At 71.7% G+C, this 18824-nt stretch overlaps 6 protein-coding genes across 9 annotated transcripts in view; 4 read left to right on the forward strand and 2 right to left on the reverse strand.

Moving 5' to 3' along the window:
- Positions 1 to 214: 214 nt before the first annotated feature.
- Positions 215 to 6341, forward strand: GPRC5C (G protein-coupled receptor class C group 5 member C). Of its 4 annotated transcripts, none has more exons than XM_075441178.1 (5): positions 215 to 397; positions 3480 to 4533; positions 5071 to 5165; positions 5280 to 5426; positions 5663 to 6341. In XM_075441178.1, the coding sequence occupies exons 1-5, from the start codon at positions 299 to 301 to the stop codon at positions 5693 to 5695; spliced, it is 1428 nt and encodes a 475-aa protein (XP_075297293.1). In that variant the 5' UTR covers positions 215 to 298; the 3' UTR covers positions 5696 to 6341. The 4 variants fall into 4 exon arrangements, with proteins under 4 accessions (XP_075297293.1, XP_075297295.1, XP_075297294.1 ...); XM_075441180.1 differs by lacking the exon at positions 215 to 397 and adding an exon at positions 1653 to 1994; XM_075441179.1 differs by lacking the exon at positions 215 to 397 and adding an exon at positions 2203 to 2224.
- Positions 6342 to 8727: 2386 nt separating this feature from the next.
- CCDC137 (coiled-coil domain containing 137) lies at positions 8728 to 11630 on the reverse strand. The gene is made up of 6 exons (XM_075440871.1): positions 11451 to 11630; positions 10388 to 10518; positions 9977 to 10187; positions 9548 to 9630; positions 9353 to 9432; positions 8728 to 9185 (listed from the first exon to the last, which is right to left on the reverse strand). Exons 1-6 carry the CDS (start codon positions 11585 to 11587, stop codon positions 8976 to 8978), a joined length of 852 nt encoding a protein of 283 aa, XP_075296986.1. The 5' UTR covers positions 11588 to 11630; the 3' UTR covers positions 8728 to 8975.
- A 114-nt stretch (positions 11631 to 11744) lies between these two features.
- On the forward strand, positions 11745 to 14245 carry OXLD1 (oxidoreductase like domain containing 1). Its single transcript, XM_075440907.1, has 2 exons — positions 11745 to 11814; positions 12553 to 14245. The coding sequence occupies exons 1-2, from the start codon at positions 11770 to 11772 to the stop codon at positions 12943 to 12945; spliced, it is 438 nt and encodes a 145-aa protein (XP_075297022.1). The 5' UTR covers positions 11745 to 11769; the 3' UTR covers positions 12946 to 14245.
- Positions 14246 to 14838: 593 nt separating this feature from the next.
- PDE6G (phosphodiesterase 6G) lies at positions 14839 to 16251 on the forward strand. The gene is made up of 4 exons (XM_075440858.1): positions 14839 to 14910; positions 15596 to 15822; positions 15920 to 15960; positions 16073 to 16251. The coding sequence occupies exons 2-4, from the start codon at positions 15677 to 15679 to the stop codon at positions 16147 to 16149; spliced, it is 264 nt and encodes an 87-aa protein (XP_075296973.1). The 5' UTR covers positions 14839 to 14910; positions 15596 to 15676; the 3' UTR covers positions 16150 to 16251.
- Positions 16252 to 16346: 95 nt separating this feature from the next.
- On the reverse strand, positions 16347 to 18509 carry TSPAN10 (tetraspanin 10). The gene is made up of 3 exons (XM_075440857.1): positions 18099 to 18509; positions 16846 to 17441; positions 16347 to 16759 (listed from the first exon to the last, which is right to left on the reverse strand). Exons 1-3 carry the CDS (start codon positions 18153 to 18155, stop codon positions 16453 to 16455), a joined length of 960 nt encoding a protein of 319 aa, XP_075296972.1. The 5' UTR covers positions 18156 to 18509; the 3' UTR covers positions 16347 to 16452.
- Positions 18510 to 18705: 196 nt separating this feature from the next.
- The window catches only part of NPLOC4 (NPL4 homolog, ubiquitin recognition factor), a 31417-nt gene continuing 31298 nt past the window's right edge, over positions 18706 to 18824 (forward strand). The window contains exon 1 of the mRNA XM_075440701.1: positions 18706 to 18812. Within this exon, the coding sequence (XP_075296816.1) occupies positions 18798 to 18812 (15 nt within the window). The 5' untranslated portion in view covers positions 18706 to 18797. The remainder of the gene's footprint in view (positions 18813 to 18824) is intronic.

The raw sequence follows: 18824 nt of genomic DNA on the forward strand, positions 1-18824 counted from the left end.
TCGGCCGGCGAGGGCAGGGTTTGGCAGGAGCTCTCGCCCCGCTCGCGGCAGGCCGGGACCGCCGCCGGCCCCCCTTCGCCAACCGGCGCTTATTTACTTGGAGAGGGAGGTGGAAACGCGCTGACGGCGTCCGCCGGCGGTGAGGGGCTCTGGTCTGGGCAGAACCAGCTCGGGTGGGAAACAGCTCGGCAGCCCCGGCACGGGAGGCAGCTGGGAGGGCGAGCGGGACCCCTGTGGCCCCAGCTACGGGTCTCGCCGTCCCGAGGTGAGCCGCCGCGGTGCTGGGACTCAATCGGCCATGCCCGCTGTGCCCACCGAGCCAGCCACACCAGCCGTGCCCACCGTGCCCACCACGCCAGCCGTGCCAGCCGCCGGCCCCTGCAGCTCCCCAGGAAAGGTAAGCCTGGAAAAAATGCGCCCGGCGTGCTGATATTTTCGGAGGGAGCTTGGCCCAGGTCCCGGCGCTGTGCCGAGCGGCATCCCGGCCCCTCACCGCGGCTGCTGCACCCGCTCTGCCCGGTCCCACCGTGGGGACCGCGGTCCCCAGCCCACCCACGGCAGTGGGGAGCCGGGAGGGAGCTCTGCCCTCGCCGAAACGGCTGTGCCAGGCGCCGGTCGCCCCGGCACGCCGAGGGCAGCCGGTGCCTCGCAGCCCACGGCTGGTCCCCGCCGGGCGGCCAGCACATGGTGGCATCGCACCCAGCCGCCCCGGCGAGGAGTTTCTGTAGGACCTACAAAAACCCCAGGAGTGCACGGCGAGGGCTGGGAAGCTGGGAGGGTGCCGGTGGGAAGGGAGGGGAAGGAAACCACCCGCCGTTGCGGGGGGACAGGAGGGCGAAAGCGTCGGTGGGACGGCCGCCCGCCGGTGGCCCCGCGGGGGTTGCGGGGGGCTCGTGCTGAGTCAGCAGCCGGGAAGCCCGCGGCCCCGCGCGGCGGAAGGAAGCAGCCGGCAGGAAGCCGCGTGCGGCGTGGCCTCTCCGCAGCCCGGGCCCGGGTCAGCACCGGCGCGGGGGTGGCAGGGCAGCCGGCCCGCGCTCCCGGCGCCGCTTACCCGAGGCCGAGCCTTCGCCGGGGAGCGAGGGCTACCGCCGGGCCCCGCCAGCCTGAACCCCGACTCCTTGGGGAAACTGAGGCACGAGAGCCCACCGCAGAGCCCCACCGCAAGGGCACACGCGAGCGCACACGCCGCGGCACGGAGGGACGATCCTGCCCCGGCCGCCGTCCCGAAGCCGAGCGCCCGTTCGGAAGCGGGAGGGCGGGCGGCAGCGGGTGCAGCACCCAGCCCAGACACGCCGTCTCGTCCCCGCGGGCTCCGGTCCTCGTGCCGCGGGTGCTGCCGGCTCTGGCGCTGCCTCCATGTCTCCTCGGATGGTTTCCACCCCGGCCGGGTTGGGGGAGGACCCGCCGGAGGCGCGTTGAACTTTCGTCTGCATCCTTCACCCTCTTGGGTCACCCTCCCGAAATAGCAGCGCCCGCCTGGAAACCTCCGCCGGGGCACCCCGGCTCTCCCGGGGGTCTTCCCCGGCCCCAGCCATGGGGTGACCGCGGGGGTGCCCATGCCTCTCCGAACCACCGAGCCCCGTTCGGAGCCCCCGGCCCCTCGCAGGAAGGGATTTTCTGGGGCCCCTGCGGCTTTCACCGCCGGCTGACATTCCTCCGGGGGGCCCCTCGGGGGCTGCGCTGGGGGCTCCCCGCCACAGCCGGGGTATCCTGACACGGCAAGGCCGCCCGCGGACCCCCACTCCCGGCACCCACCCGGGAGCCCACCCGCCAGCCGGGCGCCCAGCAGCGAGAGGTGGGTGGGTGCGAGGCCTCACGCGGGCAACGCAGCCCCCAGCTCTGTCCCCCGGGGTCCCCCCGAGCTCAGCGGGACCGGGCTGACCCAGCTCCTCCGCGCTGAGACCCCACAGCCCCCCCGCCTCCGTCCCCCGGGGTCCCCCCGAGCTCAGCGGGACCGGGCTGAGACCCCACGGACTCACTCCACTGATGACCAGGTACGGGGGTCCCGCGCCGATCCCCCCTCCGGCCCCCCCAGCCCGGGCTCTCCCCCCGCACCCCGGGGCAGAGCCCCCCGCCAGCTGCGGGACCCCGGCCCCGGCCCCCCTCCCGCGGCGAGGCAGGTCCCGGCCGGCCCCGGGCCGCACCTCGGGGAGGGGCCGGGCCGGGCAGGCGCGCTCGGTGCGGCGGGACCGGGGCTGGGCTCGGCGCGGGGCACCGGGAGCCGGTGAGCGGGGACCGGAGGGGGGGCACCGGGAGCCGCGGCAGGAGCGGGTCGGGACCGGCAACCGGAGCCGGCAGCCGCGGGCTCGTCCGGCCGGGGGGGGGGGCTCCGGCCGAGTTTGGGGGTCGGTACCGGTCGGGAGCGCCTGGAAGCAGGGCGGAACCGAGCGGGGGGCGCGGGGGCTCGGTCCCAGCGCGGGGCCGGGGGTCCCTGTCCCCATCCCGGCGCGGCAGCCCCGGGTGCGGGGTGGGGGCTGCCCAGCCCTGGGGGGGGACGCGGGGGGGTGCTGGGTGCCGCTCCTGCCCCAGCCCGGGGTCACCTTGCCGGAGGTCTCCTGGGTTCCCCCCACACCCCCCAGCAGTGGGGCTGAAGCTTCCTCGCTGCCTCCTCTTCGCCGTGCCCACCTCGTGCTCCACAGGGCTGCAGGAGCAGGGACCCCCCCCGTGCCGTGCCGGAGACCCCTGTGCCGTGCCATGGACCCCCATGCCGTGCTGGGGACCCCCGTGCCATGCCAGGGACCCCCGTGCCATGCCATGGACCCCCATGCCGTGCCGGGGACCCCCGTGCCGTGCCGTGGCCGTGCCGTGCCATGGACCCCCGTGCCATGCCATGGCTGTGCCGTGCCGTGCCAGGCTGCGGCTGTCTGCGTGCCAGCGGCCGGCAGCTCCGGACACGGGACCTGCGCTGGGTCAGTGCCCGGAGCCGGAGGAGGGAAGTGGGGCAGGAGAAAGGGGAACATGCTGGCACGCGGGGACGAGCCGAGGGGACAGCCCTGTCCCCGGGCGTTACCTCCGCCGTCCGGCCCCGGCCCGCGTTCGGTGTTCCCGGGGAAGCCACCGGGCAGGGTGCCGCCTGCTCCCGGCACCGGAGGAAGGGATCGGCACAGCCCCGGAGCCGGCCGCGCTCCGGGAAATCCCGTGGCAGGAGGGAACGTGTGGGGCACAGAGGGGGCTGAGCCCCCCCGGCTGCCTCCGGCCTCCACGCGAGGACGCGACAGGGGACGCGTGTCTGCTCGGTCCCACCCGGGGCTGCTTCGGGCCGTGGGGGGGTGGGCTCGGCTGTCCCGGCACAGGCGGGGCTCACCGGGACCCGGCTGCTCGCCGCAGCCCGACGGGAGGGATGCCCAGCTGGGGACCGCGGGCAGGGATGCTCCGAGCCCGGGCAGGGGATGCTGCGAGCCCTGGGGACGGCACAGGCAGCACCAGGAGCTGAGCCGCGGCCGCGGTCCCCACTTCGTGACACCCCGTCTGTCCCGCAGGGTCCCTGGACGCCCCGCTCGGCGCCCGCACCGCGGCGCAGGATGGGTGCCGCGGCGGTGCCGGCTGCCTGCGTGCTGCTGGCGCTGCTCCCTGCGGCCGGCGGGCAGCCCACCCCTCCCTCGGGCTGCGGCAAGGACCTCTCCTCCCTCTACTACAACCTCTGCGACCTCTCGGCGGTGTGGGGAATCGTGGTGGAGGCGGTGGCCAGCCTGGGCGTGGTGACCAGCTTCGTGCTCACCATCGTGCTGGTGGCCAGCCTGCCCTTCGTGCAGGACCCCCAGAAGAAGAGCTTGGTGGCCACGCAGGTCTTCTTTCTTCTGGGCACCTTCGGGCTCTTCTGCCTGACGTTTGACTTCATCGTGGGGCCGGATTTCTCCACCTGCACCTCCCGCCGCTTCCTCTTCGGTGTCCTCTTCGGCATCTGCTTCTCCTGCCTGCTGGCGCACGCCGTGGCCCTCAACTTCTTGGCACGGAGGAACCGGGGCCCGCGGGGCTGGATGACGCTGGCGGTGGCCCTGCTCCTTGCCTTGGTGGAGGTCATCATCAACGCCGAGTGGCTCATCATCACGGTGGCGCGGCAGGAGGGCATCTCCGCGGACCCATGCCAGCTGGCGGACGCGGACTTTGTCATGGCGCTCATCTACGTCATGTTCTTGCTGGTGGCCGCCTTCGGCACCGCCTGGCCGGCCCTCTGCGGCCGCTACGGCCGCTGGCGCAAGCACGGCGCCTTCATCCTGGCCACCACCGGCCTCTCCATGGCCATCTGGGTGGCGTGGATGGCCATGTACCTCTACGGGAACCAGCGCGCGGGCCAGAAGCCCGGCTGGGACGACCCCACGCTGGCCATCGCGCTGGTGTCCAATGCCTGCGCCTTCCTCCTCCTCTACGTCATCCCCGAGGTGACGCACGTGACGCGGCGGGGCCCTGAGCAGGCCTTCGAGGACGACGTCTACCCTACGCGCGGGGTGGGCTATGAGACCATCCTCAAGGAGCAGAAGTCGCAGAGCATGTTTGTGGAGAACAAAGCCTTCTCCATGGACGAGCCCTCCTTCGGTAGGCGCCGGGGCTCGCCGGGGGCTCTCCGGGGACCCTCTGGCCCCATGGCAGGGCTGGTGTTAGGCTGGCAGCGGTGGCGGCGAGACGTCTGGCCACGACCCACCCGGGATCGACGCCTGCCGTCATGGTGGCTGCCGAAAACCCGCCGGGCTGGGTCTACCAGTCTGGGCTGAGCAGGGGTGCTCCCTCCCGGCGCGGGGTGCCCGTGGCTCCCGGCCTGGTGTGGCTCCCGAGACCCTGCCATAACAGGGCCCTGCCCCGGCGAAGGTGTCTGCACCCCCTGGGGGTCCCGAGCAACCCCCCCGCCTCTCCAGAGACCCTACAATAACAAACCCTGGCCAGGCAGGGGCTGTGCCGGGAGCGCGGCGATGCAAACCCTGGGGACATCCCTCCCGTCCCCCGGCAAGGGCGCAGAGCAGCTGGCTCCTGAGTCAGCTCATTAAACCTGCTAATGAGGAGCGGCTCCCCGGTTGGGGGGAGAAAGGGGGGGCTGCGTGGGCCCCCCGTCCCTTCACCATCCCCGTCTCATTGCAGCCAAGAAGCCGGTGTCCCCGTACAGCGGCTACAACGGGCAGCTGCTCGCCAGCGTCTACCAGCCCACCGAGATGGCTCTGATGCACAAGGGGCCGGTAAGCGCGATGCCGCGCGGCACCGCCGGCCTCTCTGGTGGGGGGACGCTGCGGTGACGGGGGGCTGGGGGTGCTCCCGGTGCGCCTGCAGCCCCCCCGTGCCCTGCCCCGCAGCCCGAGGGTCCCTACGACGTGATCCTGCCCCGCGTCTCGGCGGCCAGCCCGGCGGCCGGCAGCGCCAGCTCCACGCTGCGAGCCGAGGACGCCTTCGCGGCGCAGGGCCGGCACGCCGGCGCCCAGCGGGACGCCAGGAGCTGCCAGGTGGGTTAATGTGCAACGCGGCGGGCGGCGGAACCGGCACCGAGCTCCAGCCCGCGGCCGGGGGCAAAGTCCGTCCCTGCTGTGTCATCTCCCGTGGGAGGGCAGGGGTGGCTGTGCCCAGAGCCCTGGAGCAAGCCAGCGCCGGCGCGAGCGTGGCGGCACCTTGTGCCGGTGCCAGCTGGCCCGTGCCATGGTCCCACCACGACCACGCCACGCCTGTCCCGCTCTGCCCGCAGGTGCAGTCCCCGTATGGCAGGAACCGGTGGTGAAGCTCCCCGTGGCACGGGTCCCGCAGTGCCAGCGCAGCCGCAGCCTCACCGTCCCGCTGCCAAGGTCTCGCCAAGCCTTGTCCCGCCCCGCCACGTCCGTCCCGCCGGACGCGGTGCCAGAGCCAGCGCTCCCGCCTGCCCGTCGTGGCACCCGCAAGCTGCCAGCTCTGCCTGGACCCCCCCCGCGTCCCTGCCGCTGTCCCCACCGCAAGGACCGGCTCCCGTGGGGCCCCCCCCGAGTCGTCAGGGGCTGCTGGGACTCCTGCCCGGGGCTCCCCCAGCACCGAGCCCCAGTTCCACGTGGACCCTGGCCAGCCCCGGGGACGTGGCAGGCCCTGAGCCGAGCCAGCACTGTCCTGCCGCAGGGCACAAGGTGACTCGCAGCTCCCCCCAGCCCCGGCTCCCACCGTGCCTCAGTTTCCCCACTGCCGGGGAAGGGGAGGCGGCTGCTCGGGGGTCTGGGGGATCAGTGCCTTGTTGGGGTTGGGGACCCAGCACCCTCGGGCTCCGGCTGCCTTCTCGGTGCCTTCCCCGCTCGGGGGAGCAGGGGGGGGAGCTGGGCCCCCCACCCTCCCCGCGGCTTTCTCCGTTGTTCTTCCTCTTCCCCTTTTTTTCAGGTCAGACCCAATAAAGGTGAGTTTTCCTACGCCGTGCTGTAGCAGGGGGCCCGTGATGGGGTGGGGGGCCACCCAGCCCTGCCACCGCCTGCTCCCGCATCCCCCATCCCCACCGTGGCCACCGTGCCGGCACGCTCAGCCCCACGTCCCGCTCCTGGGGGGCACAAGGCGGGGGGCTCAGGGCAGGACCCCCAGCCCCTGCTCCCCATCCCCACTGCGGCCACCATGCTGGCACACTTGGCCCCAAATCCCGCTCCTGGTGGTCACAAGGCGGGGGGCTCAGGGCAGGACCCTCAGCACCCCCAGCCCCTGCTCCCCGTCCCCCACCGCGGCAGCACGCACCGGGCCGGGCGCGCTGCCGGGATCCGGCACCGTGGCAGGGCAGGCAGACGGGCTGCCCGGCGGGAAGCGGCACGGCGCCGAGGACGCGCCAAGGTCGAGAGCGGTTTCTCCTGCCCAGATTGCCTTTCCCCTCCGCAGCGATTTCTCCGGCCGGGCAGGAAGCCTGCGGCCGCGGTCGGCAGCGCCGTGAATTATTCAGGGGCTGAAATGGCTGCGCGGGGGGCAGCCGGGTGACCCGGTCTCCTTGAGCCGGAGCCGGTGACCCTGCTTGGGCAGGGGGTTGGGGTGGGTGACCCACAGAGGGCCCTGCCAACCCTGCCATGCTGGGGTTCTGTGGTGGGGCTGCCCGTGGCTGTGGGCATGAACACCGTGCAAGCAAGAGTTTGGCACGCACGGCGTCCCGGCCGTGCCCTTGCCGGCTGGCACAGGCGCGCGCTGCCGGCTGCGTGGCCGCGAGGGCCGGGCATGGCCATGGGAGCCGGCTGTTTGCAGTAGGGTCCGGCTGCGTCACCCGCGGTCACCTGGCAGTGGGGACGTCTCCATGCAGCACCAGGGACTCGATGTCCCCAGGGCCACAACCACTGGCACAGAACAGCCCCAGTGTGTCCACCCGCAAGCCTGGCCCTGGGCGGTGTCCCCAGCTATGGCGCGGCACAGCAGAGTCACCCAAAAAATGAGAAGCCAAGGCCCTGTCCCCACGCAGCTCTGGCAGGGGACACCAGAGCAGCCAGCAGCTCCGCTCCCGGTGCCCAGCCCCTCCGGAAGCCTGCGATCCCACCGGCTGCCGTCAGCACCGGCCGCAGAGCTGGAGCCGGCCCCGCTCCAACAGGCAACGCTTTGTGCCGGCGCGGTGGCACGGGGCCACGGAACAGCGCTGCCTTTGTCCCGCACAGGTGAGGCCGCAGGCGGGAGCCGGGGGGCTGCCGGCCCCTGTGGGGTGCGTGCCAGGTCCGGCTCACGTGGGGCCTTGCGGCTGTGCCCGATGGCGCAGGATTGGTGTCGGGGCAGCCATGGGGCTGGGGCAGCGTCGCCGGTGGCAGGGAGGGCACCGCAGGCACCGTGACCTGGGCTGTCTGCCAGGGACGAAGGCAGGGAGGTGATGCTGAGGGCGGGGGTGAGCACGGCTGCAGCCGGAGGGCTCACCCCACATCCCCGAGCGGTGACAACAGGAGAGTTGACACCGCGCAGGGGAGTCCTGCGCGATGCTCCGTGTCCCCACAGCTCACACACAGAATCACACACAGCATGGTGGGGGTTGGCAGGGCCCTCTGTGGGTCACCCAGCCCAACCCCCTGCCCAAGCAGGGTCACCCACAGCAGGCTGCACAGCACCGCGGCCAGGCGGGGCTGGAATATCTCCAGAGAAGGAGACTCCACAGCCTCCCTGGGCAGCCTGGGCCAGGGCTCCGTCACCCTCAGAGGGAAGAAGTTCTTCCTCATCTTCAGCTGGAGCTTCCTCGGCTTCAGTTTGTGCCCGTTGCCCCTTGTCCTGTCGCTGGGCACCACTGGAAAGAGTCTGGCCCCGTCCTCCTGACCCCCACCCTGCAGATATTTAGAGGCATTTCTAAGGTCCCCTCGCAGCCTTCTCTTCTCCAGGCTGAACAGGCCCAGCTCCCTCAGCCTCTCCTCGGAGGAGAGATGCTCCAGTCCCCTCCTCATTCTCGCAGCCCTCCGCTGGACTCTCTCCAGTAGCTCCTCATCTTTCTTGAACTGGGGAGCCCAGCACTGGACACAGCACTGCAGATGGGGCCTCCCCAGGGCAGAGCAGAGGGGGAGGAGAACCTCCCTGACCTGCTGCCCACAGTCCTCCTAATGCACCCCAGGAGCCGGGATGGGAGCCAGAGGGGTCACGGCCAGGCACTGGGGTCTCCCCCCAAGCTGAGCAACGAGGGTCCTACCCAGCCAGAGTCCCCCAGGGCCAGCCTGCAGAGAGTGACAGTGACAATATGCCCGCTGCGGGCTGGGACTGCCATGTGCCAGCGTGCCACCTGGCACGTCAACCGGCACCGCCGCACACACCGGCACAGCCGTGTCCCTTCCGGGAAGCCGGGCAGGCACAGACGCGCTCACGCCATCAGCGCTCAGCGGCACGTTTACTACGAGCAGGTCCAGGACACCGCGGGGGTTCCAGCGCCGGCACCGAGCCCGTGGGTGCCCCGAGCCGAGGTGCGGGGCTGCGGGGAGCCCCACGGCTCAGCAACGGCAACAGAAGAGCGGGGTCAGGACAACCGCTCCCCTCGAGTCCCGGGGGTCCCGCGCTGCCCGCGTGCTGCCCGCACCCCCTCGCTGGGAGCGGGGAGGCCCAGCTCCTCCAGGCTTGGCTCAGCAGGTGACCCTGCGCCCGGCGCTGCCCTGTGCCACCTCCCGCTGCTGCTGCTTGCGCCTCTGGATGTCCCTGTAGGCCTGGATGACGCGGGCCCGCTCCTCCTCCACGATGCGCCGGCGAGCCATCGACACCGGCGCTGCCGGGGACGCCGCGGACGCCTGGCTCTGGCGCAGGCGAGACGTCAGGAGGAGCTGCTTCCGTCCAGCCTGCGGGCACAGACGGGGCACATCAGGGGGGACAACGGATGACAAAGCCAGGACCAGGCTCCGAGGCCACCGCTGCCCTTCCCAGCCCGATTTCCAGCCCAAGAGAGGGGAGATGGGGACCCCTGGGCACGGCCGTGGGGCAGGGGGCATCGCCCCCAGCAGCTCACCTGCTCTGCAGGGCCCCGGCCCCTGGGCCGCGAGGTGATGGCGGGCGGCTGCGTCACCACTTCACCGAACGGCACCGTGTCTACGAGAGAGAAGCGGTCGCCAGCATGAGGCAGGAACCTCCCCTGGGACACGCCGCTGCAGCTCAGCCCCCCCTCTCCGGGCGCTGCTGGGACAGGGGGTCACGCCAGACCCACCTTGGAACAGGCTCTTCTCCAGCATGGCCTCTTTCTTCTCCTCCTTCTTCTTCCGAGCTTTTTCCAGCTTCTTATTCTGAAACCTGAAGAGCTGCGTTACGGCCAGGGCTGGTGACCGGAGCGAGCGAGTGAGCTCCTACCCCTGGGATCCCCCCAAAATCCAGGGCCCCACAGCTCCCCCCTGCTCTCGCCAGCCTCCCCCACCTCCAGCCCAGCAGGAGGGTGCAGCAGGTCTGCGGCTCCGGTCCCAGAGACTCAGCCCCACGGAGGTGAAGCCCACAGCCCTCCCCCTGCACCCCCAGCCCCAGCCGGAGGCCGGACCGGCACCGCAGTGCCAGCAAAGCACCCGCCACGCACCCAGAACCCAGCTGGGCCGAGGCCTGGGCTGACCCAGCGCGGCCTCGGCAGCCATGGCGGCCTTGCTCTCACTCTTTCTTTCTCTTGGACTTCTCCGGGGCCGTCGGCTCCTTCTCAGGCTCCCGCTGCAGCTGGTTCTTGGTGAGGAAGAGGACGCGCTGCACCTCCTGCTCCATGCGGCAGACGTAGGAGCGCTCCGATTCCCCCTTCCCCCTCCTGAACTTGGGCACGGGGATGTCTCCCCGTGCCTCGGCGCCCTTTGGCTTGGGCTGCTGCTTCTTCTCTAGGAGAGACGGGTGACATTACTGCAGCGGTGACAATCTGGGGCGGTCCCTGCCTCCCCCCGGGCAGGGCAGGGCTGGGACGTCACCGGCGGGGAGCTGGATGCCCCACTGCAGGATCTGGCTGCCTCCAGCTGCAGCCCGGTGCCGTGGGCTCCTTGGCCGGGCCCCGGGTCCCTGCCTGGGCAGCCCCGCACCCCACCTGCCGCCCGCTTCCTCCCGGCGTTGGGGCGCTTCATGGCCTCACGGCTCCTCATCAGCTCCCGCAGGCGGAAGGGGATCTCCTGCTCGTCGGGGCGCTTGGGCTTCATGTTGTCCACCTTCTTCTCCTTCCTGGGAGAGAACAAACACGGCATGAGGCCTGCCCTGAGGCAGCGGGACCCGGGTATGGCCGGACACGGGGAGCTGGGCATGGCGGGACACTGGGACATGGGCATGGCAGGACACGGAGACCTAGACATGGCAGGACATGGGGACCCAGGTACAGCAGGACATGGGGATTCGGGCACAGCGGGACACCTGAACCCAGGCAAGGTGAGACGCAGGGACCCAGGAATGGCAGGACATGGGGACCCGGGCACGGTCGGACATGGGGATCTGTGTATGGCAGGATACGGGGACCTGGGCATGGCGAGACACAGGGAGCCAGGTACAGTGGGACACCGCGACCCGGGTATGGCAGAACCCTGGGATCTAGACATGGCAGGACACGGGGAGCCAGGCATGGTGGGACACCAGGACTGGAGTACAGCAGGACATGGGGACTCGGGCACAGTGGGACACCAGAACCCAGGTAAGATGAGACACAGGGACCCAGGCATGGCGGGATATGGGGACCCAGGCACGGCAAGAGACCAGGATCTAGACATGGTGGGACACTGGGACCTGGGCACGGTGGGAGACCAGGACCCAGGCATGGCAGGCCATGGGGTGCCAGGTATGGCAGGACACGGGGACCTAGACATGGTGGGACACTGGGACCCGGGCACGGTGGGAGACCAGGACCCAGGCAAAGTGAGACACAGGGATCCAGGCATGGCGGGACACGGGGAGCCGGGCACGGCGGGAGACCGGAGCACCGGGACCTGGTGAGGCACCAGCGGACCCGGGCCCTGCGCACGGGGGGACACCGGGACACAGCCCCCGGAAGCGGGAACCCCGCCAGGGCCCAGCCGGCCCTGGGGACCCCCTGATCCCGCCTGGGACCAGACCGCAAAGCGGGAGCCAGCCAGGCCCGATCCCCACCGGACGCCCCGGGCACTGACCTGCCGCGGTGCGGGGCGGCCGGGCCTCGCCGCGGTGCCGGGCCCTGTCCCGGTCTCTGTCCCGGTCCCGATCCCGATCCCGGTCCCGATCTCGGCCTCGGCCCCGGCCCCCGGCCCGGCCCCGGCCCCCGACCCATGGCTCCGCCGCTGCCCACGCGGCCGCCCCGCCTCCACTTCCGGCTTCCCTCCGGCCCCTACAGCCCTGGCTCCGCCTCTCGCTCCCTATTGGCTCCTCCCGACTGCCAAAACCCTCATGAGCCGGCCGTGCCGGGTTGCCATTGGCCAGCAGAGCTGCCACTCGGGAAGGGCCGTGGCCAGGATGTTGCTGCGGGGGGCGCGCGGGCTGGCGGGGGCGCGCAGGGGGGTGAGCGGGGGGGAGGGAGGGGGTACGGGGGGTGCTGTGATGGGGGGGCTCAGAGGGGGGAGACCTGGGTACTGGGGGTGTCAAGGGGTGCTGGGGATGGGGTAGGGGGCTGGGGGAGGACAAGGGGTGCTGGGGGCCTCAGAGGGGGGATTGGGGGCTGTTGGGGATGGGGCGGGGGAGCTGGGGGGGCTCAAGGGGTGTTGGGAATAGGGGGGCTGAGGAGGGGGGCAAGGGGTGCTTGGGGGGCTCAGAGGGGTGATGGGGGGTGTTGGGAATGAGGTGCGGTACTGGGGGGGATCAGAGGGGTAATAGGGGGGTGTTGGGAGTGTCAAGGGGTGCTGGGGATGGAGTGGGGGGCTGAGGGGGGGACAAAGGGTGCTGGGAGGGCTCGGGGGGGATTGGGGAGTGTTGGGGATGGGGTGGAGGAGCTGGGGGGGGTCAAGGGGTGCTGAGGATGGGGTGGGGGACTGGGGGGATGACGAGGCGTACGGGGGGGCTCAGAGGGGGGATTGGGGGGTGTTGGGGATGGAGTGGGGGAGCTGTGGGGGTCAAGGGGTGCTGGGTATGGAGTGGGGGGCTGGGGGAGACAAGGGGTGCTGGGGTCAGGGGGGAGCTGGGGGGCAGGGGGTGTTGCTGGGGCTGCATGAGCTGCTGGGGGGCGGTGGCGGTGGGATCGTGGGGGTGCACAGGGCAGCATGTCCCCCCCGGCTGGCGTCAGCATGGGGTCCTGGTCCTCAGGAGCCCCCGGACGGCGCCGGCAGCCGCAGGGGGGGACTCAGGCAAGGGACCCCGCACCCCCACCCCACCATCACCTCCAGCCTTCGGGATCTTTCGGCCACCCCAGCGAAGGCTGGCGGCACCTCGGACACCCCGGGGAGTGACAGCGGGACGGGCACCCCCCAGGGCAAGGGAGGGGTCCCTCCTTCCCCCCCCCTGCTCCCCCCGCCACCCCCGCCCTGCTGCGGGACCGGCTGCCCGCGCTGCGTCTGGGTCCGGTACGTGGAGGAGCTGCTGGAGCGGCACCGCGACGGCGGGGCGCAGGCCTTGGCCGCCGTGGAGGAGCACGTGGAGGACGAGAACCTGAAAATGCTCCTCAGGATGGAGATCAGGCTGCGCAGGGAGAAGGACTGACCCCCCCCCCCCCGCCCCCCAAAAGCGGTGGGTGGCACCTCCGGGGGCCTCTGCCCCGGGCTGGGTGGTGGGACGCAGGCTCAGCTTATTTAAACTATTTATTTGTGTCTGTTGGGCTCTGGGGGCGGCGGGCTGGGATGGTCCGAGCCCCCCCAGGATGTGCACAGCGTTGAGCAGGGGATCCCGTGGGCTGGGATGGTCCGAGCCCCCCCGGGACCTGCACAGCATCGAGCAGGGGGTCCTACGGGCTGGGGATGCTCCGAGCCCCCCCCCTCAAGGACCTGCACAGCATCAAGAAGGGGGTCCCACAGACTGGGAATGGTCTGAGCCCCCCCCCAGGACCTGCACAGCGTTGAGCAGGGGGTCCCACGGGCTGGGGATGATGTAAACCCCCCCCCGGGATCTGCACAGCGTCGAGCAGGGGGTCCCATGGGTGTTTCCATACCGGGGGTGCCCACGCCGTGGGGACCCTGCCCTTGGGGACGGGCAGCGGCTCACGCGTGGCCTGACCCCAGATCTCCCGGCAGCCGGGGGCTGTGCTCCCCCCTGGGATGGAAAATCCCCGCCAAGGGCAGGCTGGCACGTCGTGTGTGTCCCCCCCAGCCAGCCCCCCCAGCGCCTCTGCTCTTGCCTCGTCCTTGTGCTCCCCAGCTTGGGCTTTAAGCGCCTTCAGCAGCTTGGCTGTGACCTGGTGATCGGGGAGGGCTGGGGCGCTGCCGCGGACCCCCCCTCGCCGCTGTGCCGGACCCCCTAAGCCTCTTAGGGGCTTCTCCGTGCGAAGGGCTGGCAGGGGGGCTGCGGGCCCCTTCCCCGGGCAGCGTGCGGCCCCGAGCACGTGGGGCCCGGCAGCGTCCTGGCAAGGGCACGGGCACTGAGGTCGCGACGGCCTGGCTGTGCTTCACGCTGCCTCTGCTTCCTCCGTTTCCTTCACCTCCCATCTTAAAACCCCATAAATCCCACCCGGCGCATCCCCATCTCCATCCCTCCCGGCGGGGCTGGGGGTCTTGCATCCCTCCCGGCCGTCGGGACCCCCACAGACCCCCCCGTCCTCCCAGGACGAGCCATCGGGACCCCTGCAGACCCCCCCCCCCACCGTCTTCCCGGGACGAGCTCCCCAAGGAGCCGTGAAGCCCTTGAGCGACACTCGCTAACGAATCCCGAGCTGGAAGCGGCAATTAACAGCAGGGCCCTGCTCTTTGCTGGAGAAGCGCTGAAAACGCTCCCGGATCCCCGTAATCCTATTTGTTGGAGTCCAACTAATTGCAATTAGTGGCAGGGGCTGAAGTTCAATTAAAGTGTGCTGAGATTATTCCTTTTTGTAATTGCTTTAGTGCTGGGATTAAGGGAAGCTGGGGAGCGATACCGTCCCGCAGGCAGTGGGGCCTGGCCCCTGTTCTGCCCCATTTTGGCCCAAAGCCTGCTCAGCCAGGCCGGCACGTCCCGGTGCTCGCGGCCGCGCCAGCTTTGCCACCGGGGTTTCCTGGCAGAGCCTGCCTGCGTCGCTGCTTTGCCCTTTGGGGCCAACCCACGGCGGGGATCTGGTTCCCGGCTCACGGGTCCGTGGTCCCGGCCAGGTGGGGGGTCCCATCGCTGCCCCTGGGATCGAGGGGTGCGGGGGAGAGCGCAGGGGGTCCCCGGGGAGAGGTGCCGTGGTGGTTTGGGGAGAGGAGGCAGCATCCCCCCATGGGTGATTTGCTGCCCGCCCGGACACCGGCGGTCCCAGCAGCGCTAATCCTGACACCCCCTCCCCACCCAGCCCCCCCCTCCCCGTCCCAGCGGGGCGGAGCGGGGGTGAGGACATCAGATTACCCCTCTGAGAAGAAGGGACAGGAATAATCCTATTACCCCAGCGCAGGATAAATCTGCCCTCCCCTAAAAGCCACCCGCGGCGTCTATAGGGCGCGCGGGAGCGGGACGGAGGGTCTCCTGCGGAGCGGCGCTGGCCTCGGGGACCGCTGCGGCTGCGTAAGTCAGGGGGCTCTGCTCCGGGCGTGGGATGGGACCCAGTCCTGGTGGCACTGGGGCTGCTGGAGCAGGGTGCTGCTTTGCTCCAGGCAGCCGGGAGCGACGTCTCCGGCATCTCCCCGCGCCGGGTCCCTTCTTGGTGGGGGTCCGCAGCGGGGCTGAACCCCGTTGCGCCGATGCCGGCGGCGTCTCTCCTGCTACGAAACTCCCGCGCTGTGCCCGGAGGAGGCACAACCGCGGTGGGACAGAGCCCGTGGGCTGCCCTGCCGTCCCAGGTCCACAGGGTGCCCGGGGTGCCACCATCCCCGAAACCCACCCCGCTGCGGGGGAGCCCCGAGGGACCCTTCCCTCCCACGCCTGCACCCACGCCGACCCGGGCGAGCCACGGTGGGGGCTCCTGGCAGCGCCGGCGAGGGGCTCCTGGCATATCACCCCCATGCCAGGGTGGGGGGCAAGAGCCCCGGGGGGGGACAGTGGCTCTGCTGCCCCGGGGACGCCCTTCCCTGCCTTTGGGGTAAGGGGATTAGCGGGCTCTGAGCTGGGCTAAGTCAAGGTTGCGGGGAGCGGGCTCTCCTCGGGGCAGCCAGGAAAGCCGATCAGCGCTGGGCGAGGGGCCCCGAGGCGGGAGCGAGGGGCACAGGGTGGGTGAGAGAAGCCAGTGACCCCCATATCTCCCCTCCCTCAGGTGTGAGGAGCCGTCCCGTGGCAGCGCCGGACCCGCAGGGATCACCGCAACCCGGGGCGGGCTGCCGGCCCCGGCACAGCCATGAGCCTGGAGCCCCCCAAGCCGGAGATCAAATCAGCCACGAGGGTAACGGGGGGACCCGCCACCCCCCGGAAGGGCCCACCCAAATTCAAACAGAGGCAGACGAGGCAGTTCAAAAGCAAGCCCCCCAAAAAGGGGGTGCAGGGGTGAGTGGGGCAGGGGTCCAGTGAGGGGGGGAACGTGGCCGTACCCGGTCTGGGGGGGCTGGCCAGGGGTCAGAGCAGATGCTTCCTCTCCTTCCAGGTTCGGCGATGACATCCCGGGCATGGAGGGGCTGGGAACAGGTACAGGGGGATCCCCCCTGCCCCGGGTGGGGAGCAGGGCTCGGGGCAGGCACAGCCGCCCGCAGCCGGGCTGGGGGGGTCACGCTGACACAGCCTCTCTCCTCCTCCCCAGACATCACCGTCATCTGCCCCTGGGAAGCCTTCAGCCACCTGGAGCTGCACGAGCTGGCTCAGTACGGCATCATCTAGGCAGGCCGCAGCCGCCCACCCCGTAGCACCGCGTAGGTAGGAGCCGCCCAGCCGCCCGGCGCGGCTCAGCCTGGAGAAATGCTCATTAAAACCCAAAACGAGCGCGGGAGCCTGGCGTGGTGGTCTGGGGTTGGCAGGGATGAGGACGGAGAGCGTCTCCCCGAGGCGCGGGGTGGGTTGTGCCCAACAGGGACGGGATGCGCCCAACAGGGACGGGGCTCAGGCTTCCACCGAGGTTTATTCTGGGCTGGCTCAGCCCGCCGCGTGTCCCCAGCCCCACGCCGTCCGGCGGCCATCACGCCCTCAGCCCCACGCCCTGCCGGGCGCGATGTCTGCGAGCACCTTCATGGCCATCAGCACGCCAGCCGCCTCCAGCAGCACCAAGACGACCGCGGCGGCCGCGATGCCGCCCGCCTGGCCGCGGAGCCAGGCGCCCAGCTGCGCCACGCAGCCCCCCAGGTGCACGACGGTGCCGGCCGCCGCGTCGCCCAGGCGCAGCACCCCGAAGGCGCACTCGGTGTTGGCCACGGTGCCGTTCTGCCACGGGTCCAGGCAGCACGAGGCAGGGACGCTGCACGCCTGCGCTCCCGGCGCGCTGCAGTTGAAGTACCTGCGGGGACGGACAAGCAGAGCTGCAGGGTCCCCGGTGTGGCGACAGACCCCCCCCCCCAACACCGCCGCGGCACCCCGACTCACGGGTTGGTCTCCCAGTCGCGGTAAGAGCCGAGTCCGCAGCAGCGCAGGCTCCGCTGCACCTCGTCCACCAAGAAGCGCAGGTCGGGCTCGTCGCGGTAGCGCAGGAGGCAGAGGAGCAGGGCATCACGCAGGGCGTCGCGCAGCCGGCGCCGCGCGGCCAGCAGCAGCAGCCCCCCCAGCACCTCCAGCCCGGCGAAGGCGAGCACGGCGCCCACGAAGAAGCGCAGGAGGCAGGGGCTGGGGCGGAGGGCGCCCAGGCAGCCGGCCAGGGAGACGGCGCTGGCCCCCAGCCCCGCCAGCACGAAGAGCAGCATGGGGTCGGAGCCCAGGGGGGCCAGACGCTCCCCCCGCAGAGACCCCTTGGCTAGGAGCCCCCAGACCCCCACGGCCAGGGCCAGCAGGCCCAGCAGGAGGAAGAGGAGGTTCCAGAGGAAGGCCAGGTAGCGCACGCACTGGCTGAAGGTGCTCAGCTTGGGGGGGCCAGCAAACCACGGTCCGGGGTCCTGCTGGGTTGCGGGAGGGTCCGCGTCCCCGGCCAGCAAGGTGTCATCATCATCATCATCGGAGGAGTGGGGCAGCTCCACCAGCCTGGACGCCTGTGGGGACGGAGGGGCCCCCCTCAGCCAGGGCAGCCCCCAGCAGACCCCCAGAAATGGGCCCCCCCCCAGCCAAGGCAACTCCAGTGGACCCCCAGAAATGGCCCCCCTTCAGCCAGGGCTCACCCATCAGACCCCCAGAAATAGACCCCTCAGCCAGAGAAGCACCAGCGGACCCCCCCCAGAAATGGCCCCCCCCTCAGCCAAGGCAACCCCAGCGGACCCACAGAAATGGCCCCCCCTCAACCGACACAGCAGCCTCCGCAGACCCCCACAAACGGCCCCCCCTCAGCCGGGGCTGGCCCAGCAGACCCCCAGAAGTGGCCCCCCCCTCAGCCGGCGCAGCAGCCCCCAGAAGTGTCCCCCCCTCAGCAAGGGCAGCCCCAGGAGACCCCCAGAACTGGCCCCCCCTCAGCCCCTGCACCCCCCATCCCGAGGCTCCCCAGGCTCCACGCACCCCCCTTCGCAGAGCTCCCCCCCCCCCCCCGCGCTGTAACCCTGCCCCTCACCGAGGCCCCCGGGGGCTGAGCACATGGGGACCCCCTGGGTGCTGTCCCCGAGCCCCTGCCAGGGACCCCCGGGTTCATCCCCGAGGCACCGGGGCAGGAGCCGGGGTTGGGGGTCCCGAGGGGGGGGGGCCGGGGGTCCCGGCGTTACCTGGGGCAGCAGCCGGGCTCTCTCCCCGTTACCGGGCTGGGCTCTGCTCGGCGCCATCGCTCTTCGCCCGCGTTCGGCCCCGCCGATCACGCTCCCATCATGTGAGGGTCTGCGGCCGGCGCTTAAATAGGGGTGCGGCCGCCCCCCCCCCGCCCCGCTAGCCGGGCCGGTAACGAGAGCGCAGCGGGACGGGTGGGAGTTTACGGTGAGTGGGGGGCCAGGCCCCAGCAGAGCCCCCCATCGCGCTGCACCCCCCTGGGCTCCGTGCAGGGGGCGAGGCGGGCACCGGGGGTCCCACGCCCGGGTCGGGCCCCGCAGCGGGACGCGGGAGGAGGAGGGTTGTGGGCGGAACAAAGGTGGGGGAGCTGCGGTAGCCGGGGGGGTTACCCGCGGCGGTTGCACCGAGGTAGAGTGGGGGACAATTGGCCGTGGCACCGAGGCAGCATGGGGGATGCTTCTCGCGGGTGCACCGAAGCCCCGCCCGGCCTAGGAACCCTCGCGCGGCGGAACTCGGGTACCGGGGTGCGGGGCCCGGGCGGAGCTGGCGCAGACGGCGGGCCGGGCCCGGGAGGCGGCAGGCCGGAGCGGGCCGGGCCGGGCCGGGCTGCGCGGAGCGGGGCCGTGGAGCGGGCCGGGCCGCAGCCGGCCGGGCCGGTAGCTGGGCGGCGCGGCGAGCCCCGGACTCCGGCGGGCAGCGCCATGGCGGAGACGATCGTGAGTGGGGCC

The sequence above is a fragment of the Opisthocomus hoazin genome, chromosome 21 (genome assembly GCF_030867145.1).
Source record: "Opisthocomus hoazin isolate bOpiHoa1 chromosome 21, bOpiHoa1.hap1, whole genome shotgun sequence".
Lineage (NCBI taxonomy): Eukaryota > Metazoa > Chordata > Aves > Opisthocomiformes > Opisthocomidae > Opisthocomus > Opisthocomus hoazin.

What these genes read in the sequence shown, in the direction of transcription:
- GPRC5C (XM_075441181.1), top strand. Translation starts at nt 2,730, where the DNA reads ATGCCAGGGACCCCCGTGCCATGCCATGGACCCCCATGCCGTGCCGGG. An exon ending in CTCTGATGCACAAGGGGCCG is followed by an intron (nt 5,166 to 5,279) that starts GTAAGCGCGATG and finishes CCTGCCCCGCAG; the next exon opens with CCCGAGGGTCCCTACGACGT. An exon ending in GGGACGCCAGGAGCTGCCAG is followed by an intron (nt 5,427 to 5,662) that starts GTGGGTTAATGT and finishes CTCTGCCCGCAG; the next exon opens with GTGCAGTCCCCGTATGGCAG.
- CCDC137 (XM_075440871.1), bottom strand. Translation starts at nt 11,587, where the DNA reads ATGGGTCGGGGGCCGGGGCCGGGCCGGGGGCCGGGGCCGAGGCCGAGA. An exon ending in CGGGAGGAAGCGGGCGGCAG is followed by an intron (nt 10,188 to 10,387) that starts GTGGGGTGCGGG and finishes CGTCTCTCCTAG; the next exon opens with AGAAGAAGCAGCAGCCCAAG. An exon ending in AAGTCCAAGAGAAAGAAAGA is followed by an intron (nt 9,631 to 9,976) that starts GTGAGAGCAAGG and finishes GCAGCTCTTCAG; the next exon opens with GTTTCAGAATAAGAAGCTGG.
- OXLD1 (XM_075440907.1), top strand. Translation starts at nt 11,770, where the DNA reads ATGTTGCTGCGGGGGGCGCGCGGGCTGGCGGGGGCGCGCAGGGGG. An exon ending in TGGCGGGGGCGCGCAGGGGG is followed by an intron (nt 11,815 to 12,552) that starts GTGAGCGGGGGG and finishes CCTGGTCCTCAG; the next exon opens with GAGCCCCCGGACGGCGCCGG.
- PDE6G (XM_075440858.1), top strand. Translation starts at nt 15,677, where the DNA reads ATGAGCCTGGAGCCCCCCAAGCCGGAGATCAAATCAGCCACGAGGGTA. An exon ending in CCCAAAAAGGGGGTGCAGGG is followed by an intron (nt 15,823 to 15,919) that starts GTGAGTGGGGCA and finishes CTCTCCTTCCAG; the next exon opens with GTTCGGCGATGACATCCCGG. An exon ending in CATGGAGGGGCTGGGAACAG is followed by an intron (nt 15,961 to 16,072) that starts GTACAGGGGGAT and finishes CCTCCTCCCCAG; the next exon opens with ACATCACCGTCATCTGCCCC.
- TSPAN10 (XM_075440857.1), bottom strand. Translation starts at nt 18,155, where the DNA reads ATGGCGCCGAGCAGAGCCCAGCCCGGTAACGGGGAGAGAGCCCGGCTG. An exon ending in GAGCCCGGCTGCTGCCCCAG is followed by an intron (nt 17,442 to 18,098) that starts GTAACGCCGGGA and finishes CCGTCCCCACAG; the next exon opens with GCGTCCAGGCTGGTGGAGCT. An exon ending in CGCGACTGGGAGACCAACCC is followed by an intron (nt 16,760 to 16,845) that starts GTGAGTCGGGGT and finishes CCGTCCCCGCAG; the next exon opens with GTACTTCAACTGCAGCGCGC.